This window comes from Ruditapes philippinarum, unplaced genomic scaffold (genome assembly GCF_026571515.1).
Source record: "Ruditapes philippinarum isolate M1 unplaced genomic scaffold, ASM2657151v2 ctg3959_1_1_1_1, whole genome shotgun sequence".
Classification (NCBI taxonomy): Eukaryota; Metazoa; Mollusca; class Bivalvia; order Venerida; family Veneridae; genus Ruditapes; species Ruditapes philippinarum.
Genome location: NW_026866347.1, coordinates 28,721 through 43,299, shown reverse-complemented (window position 1 = coordinate 43,299; position 14,579 = coordinate 28,721). Strand labels below are relative to the sequence as shown.

The 14,579-nt window shown below is 32.3% G+C and overlaps 1 protein-coding gene across 1 annotated transcript; it reads right to left on the bottom strand.

The window, feature by feature from the left end:
- Window positions 1-1,037: 1,037 nt before the first annotated feature.
- LOC132732225 (sulfotransferase 1A1-like) lies at window positions 1,038-5,575 on the bottom strand. The gene is made up of 7 exons (XM_060718616.1): window positions 5,417-5,575; window positions 4,318-4,523; window positions 3,705-3,861; window positions 2,689-2,855; window positions 2,022-2,125; window positions 1,606-1,777; window positions 1,038-1,141 (listed from the first exon to the last, which is right to left on the bottom strand). The coding sequence occupies exons 2-7, from the start codon at window positions 4,493-4,495 to the stop codon at window positions 1,038-1,040; spliced, it is 882 nt and encodes a 293-aa protein (XP_060574599.1). The 5' UTR covers window positions 4,496-4,523; window positions 5,417-5,575.
- Window positions 5,576-14,579: the final 9,004 nt, after the last annotated feature.

Genomic DNA, 14,579 nt, shown 5'->3' with positions numbered 1-14,579 from the left:
TATTTTTTAAAATTAAAGACAGAAATAAAATTCATTTAAACAGGGGAAAACCCCAAAAATTTTAGCCTCAAATTTTATTGTTAACTAAGAAAAAAAAATTTCCCAAAAATTCCCCGGGGGGGGCCCAAAACCTTTAAAACCCAGCGCCCTTTTATTTTAAACCAGCAATTGGGTCCCCAATGGGGAAAACCGTTAAAAATCACTTTGATAAAACTGGTTTTAAAACGATTTTTAACCCAATTTTCCTAAAAAAAATAATTGTAAAAATAATTTTAAATTAATTCAATAAATAAAGGTAAGCTACTTGTGATGAAAATTTTAAAATTTGGTTAAAAAAAAGGGAAAAAAATTGGGGAAATCTTTAAGGGGGGCCCCATAAAAAAAATTAAAAATTTTCCCACGTTCACTAATAACTTCCCAAATTTTAAAATTTTACAAAAAATTTATCCATCTTTGGAAAAAAACAAAAATTTCCATTAAAGTGACATTTTGTCCATTTTTTCTTTTTAAAAACCTATGCCGAAATAAATAAAAATTCCCGCTAGTTTGCCCGGGACATTTGAATTTAAAATGATTAGGAAAAAAATCTATTTAAAAATATAGAAAGATTTTCCCATTTTATTTCTTAAATTAAAACTTTCACAATTTTTAAAATCTTGAGAACAGTCCACAAGATCGTTAAATGAAAAAATTTTAAATTTTTAATACTTTTTAAAATAAATTTAAATTCCCCAAACGGGTTAAAAATTTAACTTTTTTTAATAAAAGCAAAAAAAGAAAAGAAAATAGTTTGCTTTATAATAAAAAAAGAAAAGGGTTTAATATAAATATTTTAAATAAAACCGTTTTAAATTTACGGGCTGGGTATATCGCGCAAAAATTAAAATTACAAGGCAAAAAATTGATGAAAATCAAATGTATAATTGATAAAAACTGATACATTTGTCAAAGATGCTTTTAAATATCGAATACAGAAAACCAAAATCTCCCCTCAACATTAAAACACTTTCTCGTTAAAGGACCCCAATTCCTGTTAATCAAAACTTGAATAAACCCAAATCTTTCTTTTCCCTTTTCCCATTTTGCGGAAACATTTCATCTTGTGCAACCGAAAACCAATTCTTCCAGTCACCGACTTGACCTAGAAATATCAAATATGAATATATTTATGTCATTCTAATTAATCAGCAAACTTTGATAAAAAAATAATATCATATACATGTAGTAATATATCTTAAATTGGTCTTTAAAAAAAGACAATCTTGGCAATCTTTCTTCATTCTTTCTTTGTTTTGTTTTATTTTTTTTATATTTGTTTTTATTTTTTGTTTATTACTTTTTGAAACTTGAATAGGTTTTCATTTCTGGTGGTGTTAGAGTTTGCAGTGGTCTGTGTTCTGTTGGTAGGTTTAATATGCAGGTAGGTTTATACTAAGGAGAGACACTCGTCCCTCTCATTTTTTTAAATAAAAGAAATTTAAGTTCAAACTAAAACAGATATTAACCTGAGAAATAACGTCAGATACAAGTATATTTATAAACAAGAGGTCAATGATTTTGGCATAACTCATCACTAATGCATGTCCGATTCTAAACTGACCTTACCTTTTCTAAAGAAATTGAAATCCTTTTTAAGATATACTTCAATTCCTTTATTTTTCCCTTTTTCTTCACGCATCTTTTCAAAACCACACATTTCCATAATGTCATTCTTCAGTTGAGCATCTAGTTGTATATCAAGAAATTTCAACAGCCTATCAAGTTCTTTCTGTCCATTCTAAAAAGAAAGACAAAAACAGACCTAAATTTTAGAGTTAAAGTTCGTTAGAGCAAAACATTTGGTCAATCATATCTAATTGATAAGAAATCTTTCAAAATGACCAAAGTTGTCCCTTATGATTGGTTATTTCATGCACCAGTGTTCATCGATACTCAACATTATACTAGTATCGCAAGTTTATGATGTTGTCAAGCCCTAATTCTTACAGCCCAGCCAACCAATCAATATTAAGTTAACAAACCATTTTCACGTCCTCGTAAAACATGACGTGTAACGGAAATCCTGGACCGTCTTGTATGAGTTGTTGCCACTCTATCAAATACTCACTGTATTTTCCATATTCCACTGAAACCAATAGGAATGAATTATTTCATATTCTAAATATTCAAAGAACCAATGGAGAGTGATCCCTCATATCAATTATTGATATCTATATTTCCAAACAAACGTGTTAATATGATCGTTATCTAGGTAGTTACGTAAGGCATCTGAGCTGGTGGCGGTAAGAAGACATGTTTTCGAATATGACATTAGCCCTGCAGCTGGTTAAATTCGCGACGTAGGTTCCAAATCATCAATCAAGTTTTAAAGCTTTAAAGTTGTGATTATTAAAAAAAGTATGTGATGGATATAAATAAACCTCTTGAAATTAAGCATGTATTACATTGTAGTTGTGTTCCTAAACTTGAAAATAATATGAAATTACAACCGCATATTTTCCCTGTGAAACGTACTGATTTGCATTTCATTATTAATCTTTAATCTTCTAAGCTATTTAAAGTAATGTTCCCATGTGCACGCCGTCTGCTACATGGATACGTTTTGGAATGTTCTATACATTTATTATAAATAATCGTACTTAACTTATGGACAACACCTGTACTTATGCAAAAATATTTGTCACTTACATTTTCCTTGCATATACACTGGTAACCAATCTTCCCATTTACCATCATATTCATAGATATTTAACCCCTTCATGTGATTGTAGTATGACACGGCCGTGTCTTTCGGGTTTCGTAGACATAATACTGTTTTAATCTGTTTGGCCCTCATATCTTCCAAAGGTAGGTATCTACAAATATTACAGTTGCAAGGGTCACAAAACGAGGCTATACATTGAAGTGTACAAACAAGTATAGCGATGGAGAATCTAATTAATACAAGACACGTATATTGATGATAATAATACATTTAAAGAAAAAAACCAAAGGGATACAAAAGAAGTTTATATAGGTGTAGAGATATACATGCAAACTCTATGGGATACAGATGTACATTAAAGACTCTAAGGTACACAAAACAAGTATACAGATGTACAAAAAAGATTCACAAATACAATTCGCAGATGAAACAGTATCTTTAATGACATGTTATAAAATAAGATTCAGAGGATGGCCTGTGTTAAAGGTGTGTGCCTCTTAACAAGACAACAAGGGTATAAGTCGACCATTTCTTTCTTCATATGACAATTTATCTATTCTACATCATACTGCTTTAAAATCGTTTTCGATCACTCTAAGCAGGTATACATTGTATACATTTTAAGAAACAGCTTTTAAGATACAAGGGAATCCGGGAACCAGTCCCTAGCTCTTATTGAATAGACCCCTTGGTTCTTTTACATGCCAAGTGTATAGCACTGATACATGTGAGGATTACCTGGATTTCTTACCAGTACACCTCTAGGTAGGTGGGAAACACTGAAAGTGTCTCTGAAAAATCCCAAGGGTGTAACCCAGGATCGAACCCGGGACCTCAGGAGTGATAGTCAGGGGTTTAACCAATTTAAACTGCTTAGGCCATGCAAGACAGAAAACTCAAGAACGTTTTTAGTAGAGTAGAAGCTTTCTTAAATGAATGTTTCATAAATAAGGTAAAAACTGTATAAAAAGGAAACGCCAACAAAATCCATTATCGTTACTTTGGCGGGAAGTGACAATTCACGACCCGAGGTGATGGCTGTTGGTCGGCTTCTTCTGCGGTGACACATTCAATCATGGTTGATACTTTATTGGTCTGTACTCTTTCAGCAGATCTGTTAAGAATCATCATTAGTATTTCATACATCCAGTTTGTACCTACAGAAGAAATTATTATGCAAATAAAGTTATTGAAAACGGCATACTATTAAATAACTTGTTTAAATTTCTTCCAGGACAGCTTTTGTGCTATTTGTTATTTTTATCAAATTACGGAAGACTAATTGTCGGAATGCTGTTTTGCAACTTCTGCCAAAGTGCATGCCAATTTTTTATGTTTTATAGTCTTATTCAGTTACATTACATGAAACGGATTTCAATTAAAGGAGCACCACTGAAGTCTAAAAGATACATCAAATTATTTTACATAGATCAACAGTGGCTATTAAAGAACGATATGATTTGTATTGAATGTATTTGTCTAGACTTACATCAAATGAAACATAAATTTTGAAAATAAAAACATATTTCTAACTCGGTCATTTCCAAAAACCTTAAAGGAGTCCATTTGAATACATGAACTACAAATTCTATACAATTAAGTGTGGAACTTACCTGTTTTCGCAAATGTGCAAAGCATCAGATCATCATTCCGGAATTTAAAATTAGGAACTTTATGGAAAATATCGCTTATTTCTGGACCAGTTTTAAGAAATATCGGAACGATGAAATCTCCAACATCCACCATTCTCATAGTGGCGCCACCTGCATCCGGTATCCTCACTTCTGCCATTGTTCTTTGTTGATGAAATGAATGTTTTCTAAGTATAAAGAAAAGAATAACTTTTTTATTGAAATACTTTGTTTTGTTTGATAAATTTAGCGTAAAAATCAGGAATCTCGTATGATAAAGTAGTCACCTAGGGATTAGATTGTATTAAAAATCCTATTAAGTCTAAAAATGCTATCAAATATTATTCTTAAGAGCCTTAATGTATTGTTTTGCTACCCTTGAAAAGTGCAGTCCCCACAAAGTTACTTGTTGACAATAAAGCTGAGGCATGTTTTACGTCTTGTCAAGAAGTATATATATTTTATATACATGTTTATATGATTTTGTATCTAAGTCAGAATACCATTTTGTTCACACTTTGCTACTTTTATGACAAATAATTTTACACTCAGTGTTATTCTCTTCAGGTGGTAAGCATCTCAAAGTTTGAAACATTATCAAATATATGTTTTCATTCATTACAAAATGAAAAGATTTTTCTTTTCATTTCTGAAGATAAAGTGCCTTTGAAAAAAAAGTTTTGCTGTACTTCATACACGTGCTCCCGAGAGCAGTATGATTACATTCAACTATATCTATTTTCTGTAAATAAATTCAAAAGAGATTACTAATTTGCTAAGGTGTATGTCTTTAGAAACAAGGAAATGATGGGTGCGAGCCATACCATCGTCGATTACCTACGCTACATATTCTGTACATACTAAATTATCTAGATAAATGTTGTATGTACGGAACAAATATCAAGGGTAACCGACGATGACTATATTTTCTAAAGCACACTCGAAGCCAAAACTTGTATATCTAAGTTCATTTCATTAAATTAAAAAAAAAATCAGTAAAAATCAGTAACAACTATTCATAAGCGACCAATACAGTTTATTTTACAGTCAAAGGAAAAACGAAGACTTTAATAAAGTTTACCTTCCTTTCCTTTTTCAATATGTTCTTAAGGTATAACTTTATATCCAATATTCAGAATGTGATAACTGGAAATGTTTTTTAAAAGGTCACAGTTATATCGGACACAAAAGTCTGATGTAACGCATAATAATGATAAAATCTGATATTTATAATCACGCTTTGACCTTAAAGTATTTATCTATGATAACATTTGAGTAGATATAACTGATAAAGACATTGCTATACAGTTTAACTAGCATTAAAGGACTCTAAGCTGTATATCAAACAAGAGGACAACGAAACCAAGATAAAGAAAGTAAATAAGTCCAAATTGCAAAAATATGAATATCATACTTAACACTAAGAGCATATAAATATAAAAATAATTATTCTATCATACGTGGAATAACTTAAGGCGTAAAACTGGAGAGAAAAAAATGTTCTGGCGCGAAAACTCGGGGCATTTATCTGCCAACAGTTAACCACGAACTGCTGTAGTTAGTTTTCGTGATGACACGATAAATAAGGTCAGACTACTGCATCAATTTTCCCATAGACTTGCATTAAAAGACATGACCACTACACATACCTTGAAATTGAATACTTATACTAAGATGTGAATTTTCTAGAAGAATGACATGCCTGACACATTAAACTGATCATGTAATATAAGGTTGTCCGACCAAATCTTTCGCAAAATGCCCCAAAAGATGATTATCCCCCCACACACATTTTCACTGAAATTTTCTGCTGATCACAAGACTGACATATACATTTTTATAAATTGCAAATATCCAAAATGAGAAATTATCCTAGACACTTATGAAGCAGCTCATTTTCTTAAGAAAACATTGCAGTGTTCGTTCTAAAATAATTTTCATACGAGAGATGTGTGAAGTTGGCGGCCCAGCGGTCTAGCGGCGTGAAGTTGGCGGCCCAGCGGCCTGGCGGTGTGAAGTTGGCGGCCTGGCAGCCCAGCGGCCTGACGGCCAAAAATTTTAATGTTGTAGTAATGTTTTTTTTTAACAATTAAACGGCATTTAATGAAGTATTAAATATTATTATTGTTATTTAAAGGATATATCAAAAGAAAAATCACTTTCAGAGAACTTTTTTATTTTCTCATTTTTGTGAAGTTGGCGGCCCAGCGGCCAAAAATTTTAATGTTGTAGAAATGTTATTTTAACACTAAAACGGCATTTAATGAAGTTTTAATTTTTTTAAAGGATATATCAAAAGAAAAATCACTTTCAGAGAATTTTTTTATTTTCTCATTTTCCATAGGTAACGAGCCTTGGCGTTGGGATTTCCCTATCCTCTATCTTACCAAATTGTTTATTATTTTTCTCACTCACCTGGACACACAAATATCAGTGAATCTACCTTCTACGCGCATTACAACGTACCTAGTTTTCAAAAGCGAGGGCTTAGGCGCCTGTCTTTCTATGATTAAAAAGCATTATGCACGTCCGCAGAAATTATACTGACCAAGATTATGTGTGATGCAAGGCTATCATGATAAAACACATCAATATTAAAGTCGGAAAGTGTCATAATATAAGTGTTTATAAGGAATTCAGTCGGTTGACAAAAAGCGTTTACCGTTTACAAAGCTGTTTCTACTTATTTGGTTAATTTGGCCGAGTATTCAATCAAATTATATCAAAATGAGATTCGTCATTAAGAAGCACCTATTATTGAGAGATAATAAATTATAAACCTCTTCATGATTTCCGATAGAAGACCTTTTCTGTTCTAATATTGTTTGAAACCGGTTTGTACCTTAAAGATTTTAAAGTTTGATAGCGTTTGTGTAGATGAGCTACGCAATTCGCGGGTCAGTGATTTCCCACAAAAATATATACGAAAAATTTTCAAACAATATTTTTTTGTTGTTTATTATTATATATCAGATGTGTTGAGTACGTTTAAGATAATTAATGAGTGACGCAGTGGTCAGTCCACTATAAGGGTGTAAAAACAGTTATCATATTGTATTTATCATCTTTTAACGATAATAAAATAAATCAAAAAAACTACCACAATTTTGCCAACCGTCCACTTTAACGCAGTAGGTAAGACTGTCAGTTAAATTTCTAGTTGGAATTCAATGCAATGCAGATTCGATTCGCAAAAATTTTTTTGTATGAAGAATATTTTAAACGCACTACGATTACATAATATTTATAATTTGAATACATGGGATCAATATATAACATTATATTTTTTACTTTTTCTAATAATGCGAACTTTCTCCTGATGTGTTGGCGCGTTTTTTTTCTAACTGTACGCAAGTGCATATCAACAGTGCCAAAAAAAATTATCTGATGCATTTGTAACTGTTTGGAAACAAAACCCGGCCAAATAAGAAAAAGATAACATAAGACAGCCTAAGTAATTAGTACTTAATTTTACATGTATTATATAACCATGATTCGACCATGAATATAACACCGGGAAACGTTCGCTCTGCCTACTGCGCTATCAAGGCCACATAAACATCTGACGTATTTTACTTTGTGTTTTTATTATAAAGCATCAGGCTTGATAACCTTTTTTATGGAAAGCCATGGCTGTCTTATATTGTTCTTTTTTAATTTATATTTACCATTTGGATGAATTTATAAGATAACGCTTCGACTATATATGGATTGAAAACACCTTCTTATATAACCGGAATCCATTATGTTCATCCACACACTACAAATATATGAAACCATACCATCAGTGAATGAAACAGAGTTAGCAATATATAAGTTGATTTTCTCAATATATGATTCCAATTCTTCAAAATATGGTACCAAAGTAGCCATATATGGGACCAGATATCCTGATATTAAACCGAGTTATCACAAATATTAATTCATTTTTCAATATATGAAACCAATGTATCAATTTATGAAACCAAAGTAGAAAAATATAAGTTGGTTATCACATTATATGATACCAATTCTTCAATATATTGTACCAAAGTAGCCATATATGGAACTAGATGTCTTGATATGGAACCTAATTTTAAATATATAAATTCATTTTTACAATTTATGAAACCAATTTATCAATGTACGGAACTAAAGTAGCAATATATGACTTGATTATCACTTTATATGATACCAGTTCTTCAATATATGGTACCAAAGTAGCTATATATGGAACCAGATGCCCTTTTATGAAACCGAATTATTTTTACAATATATGAAACAATTATATTAATGTATGGAACCAAAGAAGCAGTATATAAGTTGATGTTACTTTCTATGACAGCAATTTCTATTATATGGAACCAAAATAGCCTATTTTCAAGTCAACAAGTCAAAGGCCGAGGTCACTGGGTTCTGTTATTGCAAGGCAAACACTTTTTCATAAAATGAATTATTTGACTGGTTATTTTAACAACTTTGTGAATAGATTAACCTTGATGTGTCCTACTGGCCATGCCCAAAGGTAAAGGTTGAGATAAACTTATGTTTAAATATGTTCTTCTTTATGGTCAGTACGACTCAGTAGCTTAAATTATGACTAAAACCTCGTACATATATAACGATAAGTTTTGCCTGCCCAGCCAATTTTAAGGCCAAAGTAATTGAATGTGACATTAAATTCAAATATTTCCTTATTAAGAAAATGTGCAGTTTGCCATTAGTGATTGCCATTAGTGAAGCACGCTGGTCAACAAGGAATATTGGCGCGAAACTATAATACCGGTGCGAGGATAGAATACAGCCTTTAAAAAAGTCCCGTCAGTATAATGACATTTAGGTTCCACGCATTGCTCATTTGGTTCCATATATTGGAAAAGTGGATTCATATACTAGCAACCTATGACAATATATTGAGGAATTGGTGCCATATAATGTAAAAATCAACATTAATATTGAAGAACTGGTATCATATAATGTGATAATCATCTTATATATTGCTACTTCGGTTACATCAATAATAAACTGGTTTCATATATTGTAAAAATGAATTAATATATTGATAATTCGGTTTCATATCAGGACATCTGGTTCCATGTATTGCTTCTTTGGTACAATATATTGAAGAATTGGTATTATATAAAGTTATAACCAACTGACATATTTCTACTTTGGTTTCATAAATTGATAAATTGGATTCATATATTGAAAACTTAATTGATATATTGATAATTCGGATTCATTTAAGGATATCTGATTCCATACATAGCTTCTTTGGTACCATATATTGAAGAACTGGACTCATATATTGAGAAAATCAACTTATATCACGGGGGAGAATCACGCCGTTCGTTACCCAAACAAACAAGATGGCGGATGCAGCCAAAAAGTAGGGTTTTCCCTTTTTCTCTGAAATTCGTGATATTCCAATGTAAAAGTACATATAACAACCTTCAATTTCCTGGCACACATAATTTTATTCATGATGTTTCGTCCCGTGCTTCATCTGAAATGAGCGTCACCATATTCGAAGCGAGAGAATTTTCCATCGATATCTATTATGCCACCGGCTATAAAGATATTTATATCCGATGGTACAGCATTGTTCAATTAATTATTTCTGACATGAACAACATTTTTTCAGATATCTATCATTTCCTACATAAGAATAATTCATTATTAGCTGATTGGACAAATGGAAATCCACTCAGTAGTTAAATGCGCTGTACGTTATCATTGATAACGTTATCATTTCCGGAAAATGCCAGGATATTAATATTTACAGCAGTAAATCTAGCCAGAATGGGCATGACTGCTTAGATGACGACATATTAGTCAGTGGTTTCAGTTAACATACATATATGTAAAAGAAACGGTGAATTTGAGAGAAAAAGTCGTACGTTACCACGATCAAACCGATGGAAAATTCTCTCGCTTCGAATCTGGTGACGCGCATTTCAGATGAAGTACGGGACGAAACATCATGAAATAAAATCCTGTGTGCCAGGAAAATTGTGGAGAAGGTTTTTATGCGTACTTTTACTTTAGAACATCACGAATTTCAGAGAAAAAAGTGGAAACAACTAGATTTTGGCTGCATCTGCCATATTGTTCGTTTGGGTATCTCCCCCTTGTTATATATTGCTAACTGTGTGGTTTTATATATTGTAACTGCGGATTAACATAATGGATTCCGGTTAAATAAGGTGTTTTCAGTTCATATATAGTCGAAGTGAACTTATATAAATTATTATCCAAATGGTTAGATAAATTGGAAAAGAACAATATCAGACAGCCATGGCTTTCCATCGCTCTCTTATTATGTAAACAAAGGTTCAAGTCGAACTCGATAACGTTTACATTAACGGGTAATACCATTATGATATAATGGGTTGTGCAAGTTATTCAGTTATTTCACTTTGCATTTTTATTGATATATAGAATATGGATACGTACAACTGAGCAGTGTAGTGGTAAGATGTTCTGATTATGTATTATAAATATACATGCATAATAAGTACTATAATAATATAGTAATCATATGGGTATAAAGATATTTATTTCGTGTACAAGTTATGTTTTTATTTTCAAAATATCTTAGAGAATAATATGACCGTTATAAAATAAGATTCTATTCTAAATATTGGCATCATTGTAACAAAATGTATTTTTACCATAATTCATGCGGTGTTGAGGTATAACAACAATCGCAACTACTCGGCCCTTTCCGTAAGTCTTCGGATAAGTTAATATTATAGATAATAGCCGAGGCAGTTCCGAATGGTATAACAATTATGCGATACAGATCGAAAATGGGTGCAAAACCTTAATAATTTTAATGAGAAATCAAAGATACTGTACATTTATTCTGGGAATATCTGTATATACAACACCATAAGAATGAAGTGTTGAAGTACAGCAATAGTAAGAACGATATATTGATAAACATGTGATGCATGATAATAATTAAACAATAACATACAAGCAACATTCAACATATACAAATGTTAAAACAAATCAATGTTTAAAAAATTACGTATTGAACTTTAACAAATAAAAAGCGTTAAATAACAACATGGAAAATTCAATACATTTTTTCACCCGAATAACGACTAATTAAACTTGTGCTAGCAATCGGAATCCGGACCATTCAACTTTCAGTTTCATCCAATAACAAGGAGGAAATCATTTAGGGTATGACCATAACCCCGTGCTATAATCACGAGTTATTGTTAATAATGTGTAAGCAAAATTATTTTGTAAAGTCAGTAAAGGATGATTACCTGACTTATACTCATGGGTTGGGACGGGGAGAATATCTTGGATGGAAACCGGAAAAAAAATGATTTAAACCATTCATATTTGTTACAGAAATTGTACACCATATATTAGCCTGCGTTCCAGTCTGTCATTCTTATGTGCTTCTTTTCGGCTGATCGATATTATCAAAAACACGAACAAGTATGAAATAACGCGTATGTATGTAATGAATAAGCAAAAAAAAATCAACACCTGAAATCCCAGGCGTACCCGTACATAAAACAAGTTTACGCCGCTACCTTCACAAAAATGATAAAAGATCTCTCAAAGTGATCCTTTGCTTATATATCTTTTAAATTACAAAAACTTCAAAAAATTATAAAATAAAAAAAAAAGTGATCTCAAAGTGATTTTTTCTTTTTATATATCCTTTAAATAACAATAATTATCTTTAAAACTTCATTAAATGCCGTTTTATTGTTAAAAAACATTACTACAACATTAACATTTTTGGCCGTCAGGCCGCTGGGCTGCCAGGCCGCCAACTTCACAAAAATGAGAAAATAAAAAAGTTCTCTGAAAGTGATTTTTCTTTTTATATATCCTTTAAATAACAACAATTATCTTTAAAACTTCATTAAATGCCGTTTAATTGTTAAAAAAAAAACATTTCTACAACATTAAAATTTTTGGCCGTCAGGCCGCTGGGCTGCCAGGCCGCCAACTTCACAAAAATGAGAAAATAAAAAAAGTTCTCTGAAAGTGATTTTTTCTTTTGATATATCCTTTGAATAACAATAATTATCTTTAAAACTTTATTAAATGCCGTTTTAGTGTTAAAATAACATTTCTACAACATTTAATTTTTTGACCGCCAGGCCGCTGGGCCGCCAACTTCACGCCGCCAGGCCGCTGGGCCGCCAACTTCACGCCGCCAGGCCGCTGGGCCGCCAACTTCACGCCGCCAGGCCGCCAACTTCACGCCGCCAGGCCGCTGGGCAACTTCACACATCTTGTAAAAATTCAGTTTCATCCAATTACCTGATGTCCCATTGAATCTTACGGTTTCCCCTGCACTTTTTGATACATGTACCAGTGCTGTTGAATTAGATTGGACCGATATTGAACAGATTTTTTAACAACATTGCTAAAAAATCTATGTTAAAATCCATAGTAGTAGAAGATTTCCAAATCCGTAACTTAACTTAATAAGCCCTTGATCTGACACAAAACATAGCTAGCCTTTTTATGTAAACTTTGAAATAGATTATTTATTAAAATGAGAATTTCCAAATTAATGGACTAAACCAATATAATATCACTTCTTAAACAGGAAATGTTTACTGAGTAGATGTTTTCAATTAAGTTTATAAAAAAAATTAATAAAACAAATCTTACATTTTATTTTAAAACTTAAAGTATAGCAAAACATGTGTTTCATATTAGGGGACAGCGCTGTTGATACTGTTTATTTCTTTATGTTATTATAATTAATTTTTGTTATTATTATCTGTGTATGATGAAAAAAAAGAAGTGTTTTTTATCATACCATCATGTATGGTTCAGAATTATGGGGCCTCAAAAGGCCACAATGTATCGAAAAGATACAAATTTGAGCCGCGTCACGACAAAACCAACATAATGGGTTTGCGACCAGCATGGTTCTAGAACAGCCTGCGCATCAGCGCAGTCTGATCAGGATCCATGCTGTTCGCTTACAAACCCCATTACAAGTAGAGAAACTGATAGCGAACAGCATGGATCCTGATCAGACTGCGCGGTAGCGCAGGCTGGTCGAGATTCATGCTTGTCGCAAACCCAATATGGTGGTTTTGTCGTGACGCGGCTCATTTATGCATACTCATTGGTAATAAAGCATGGTTATGCTGCTGTGGATGATGTTCGTAGATTTCTTACGTTTATTTATGCTGAGAAACGTCGCATTAAAAATTCACGTTAGTTAAATATGCCAAGACACAGATCTGTAAGAATGTGTTACGAAACGTTAATATACTCGTACTATGGTTACGTAAGATATTCAAATTAAGCCTACAATGATATCTTAAGATATTCAAATTAAGACACTGATATTAGAAACAATTTAACATATAAGCAAATGAATATGGATATTTTGGATACGCAAAAAGTTAATAACATTATATAATATTGTGTTCAGTTATACAAAGAGCCATTGTTTTCTTGAGCAAGAAACTTTACATTTATTGCTTAGTAGATTGCTTCAATAAGCTTCACGTCTCCAGCACAATCGAACTAAAGACCAGTATATTCAGGAATAAGGCGCTAGATGTCATTACAGTACCAAACGCTCTTATTATTCAGCTAAAATGTTGAAAAAAGTTGCACTTTTAATGCATATACTATTAAAATAACTGTACTAATTGCTTATTATCATCACAAGCAAAAGATGGGTCTGACTATTTGGAAGACAAGTGTATTTTTCGAAACTACGTTTAACAGGACATACAAAATAAAACATGGAGATAGAAGCATTTCTGAGGCTTTAAATGGGCTGACGAAAGTGTTGTTCTTGCCTAGACAAGTATTTCATGGCCACTTTGACCTTGGTCTAATGACCTAAAATCCAATGACCTCAAAATCGACAGGGTCATCTTGTAGTCATGACAAACCTCTACACCAAATCCAATGACTGCAGTCTTATGCATTCTCTAGTTACTGTTTAGTAAAGATTTCAGTGGATTAGGCCACAGTGATCTAATGACCATACAATTAATGAGTCATCTTCTCCTTTGTTCGGACATGCTTTTTGTCAAGGCCCTGTGGCCTTTGGACCTCACAATGAATAGGGTCATCCTCTACTCTAGTCATGACCGATGTGAACGTAACACAAAACCTTCTGTAGTTATTGGTTGAAAAAACATTTAGTGGCTGAGGACACGGTGACCACCTTGTCCTGTTCAGCTCCATTCAAAAGGGATAACATACTTGTCATGGCCCATCTTTTCTTAAAATCTAAAAGTGGTAGA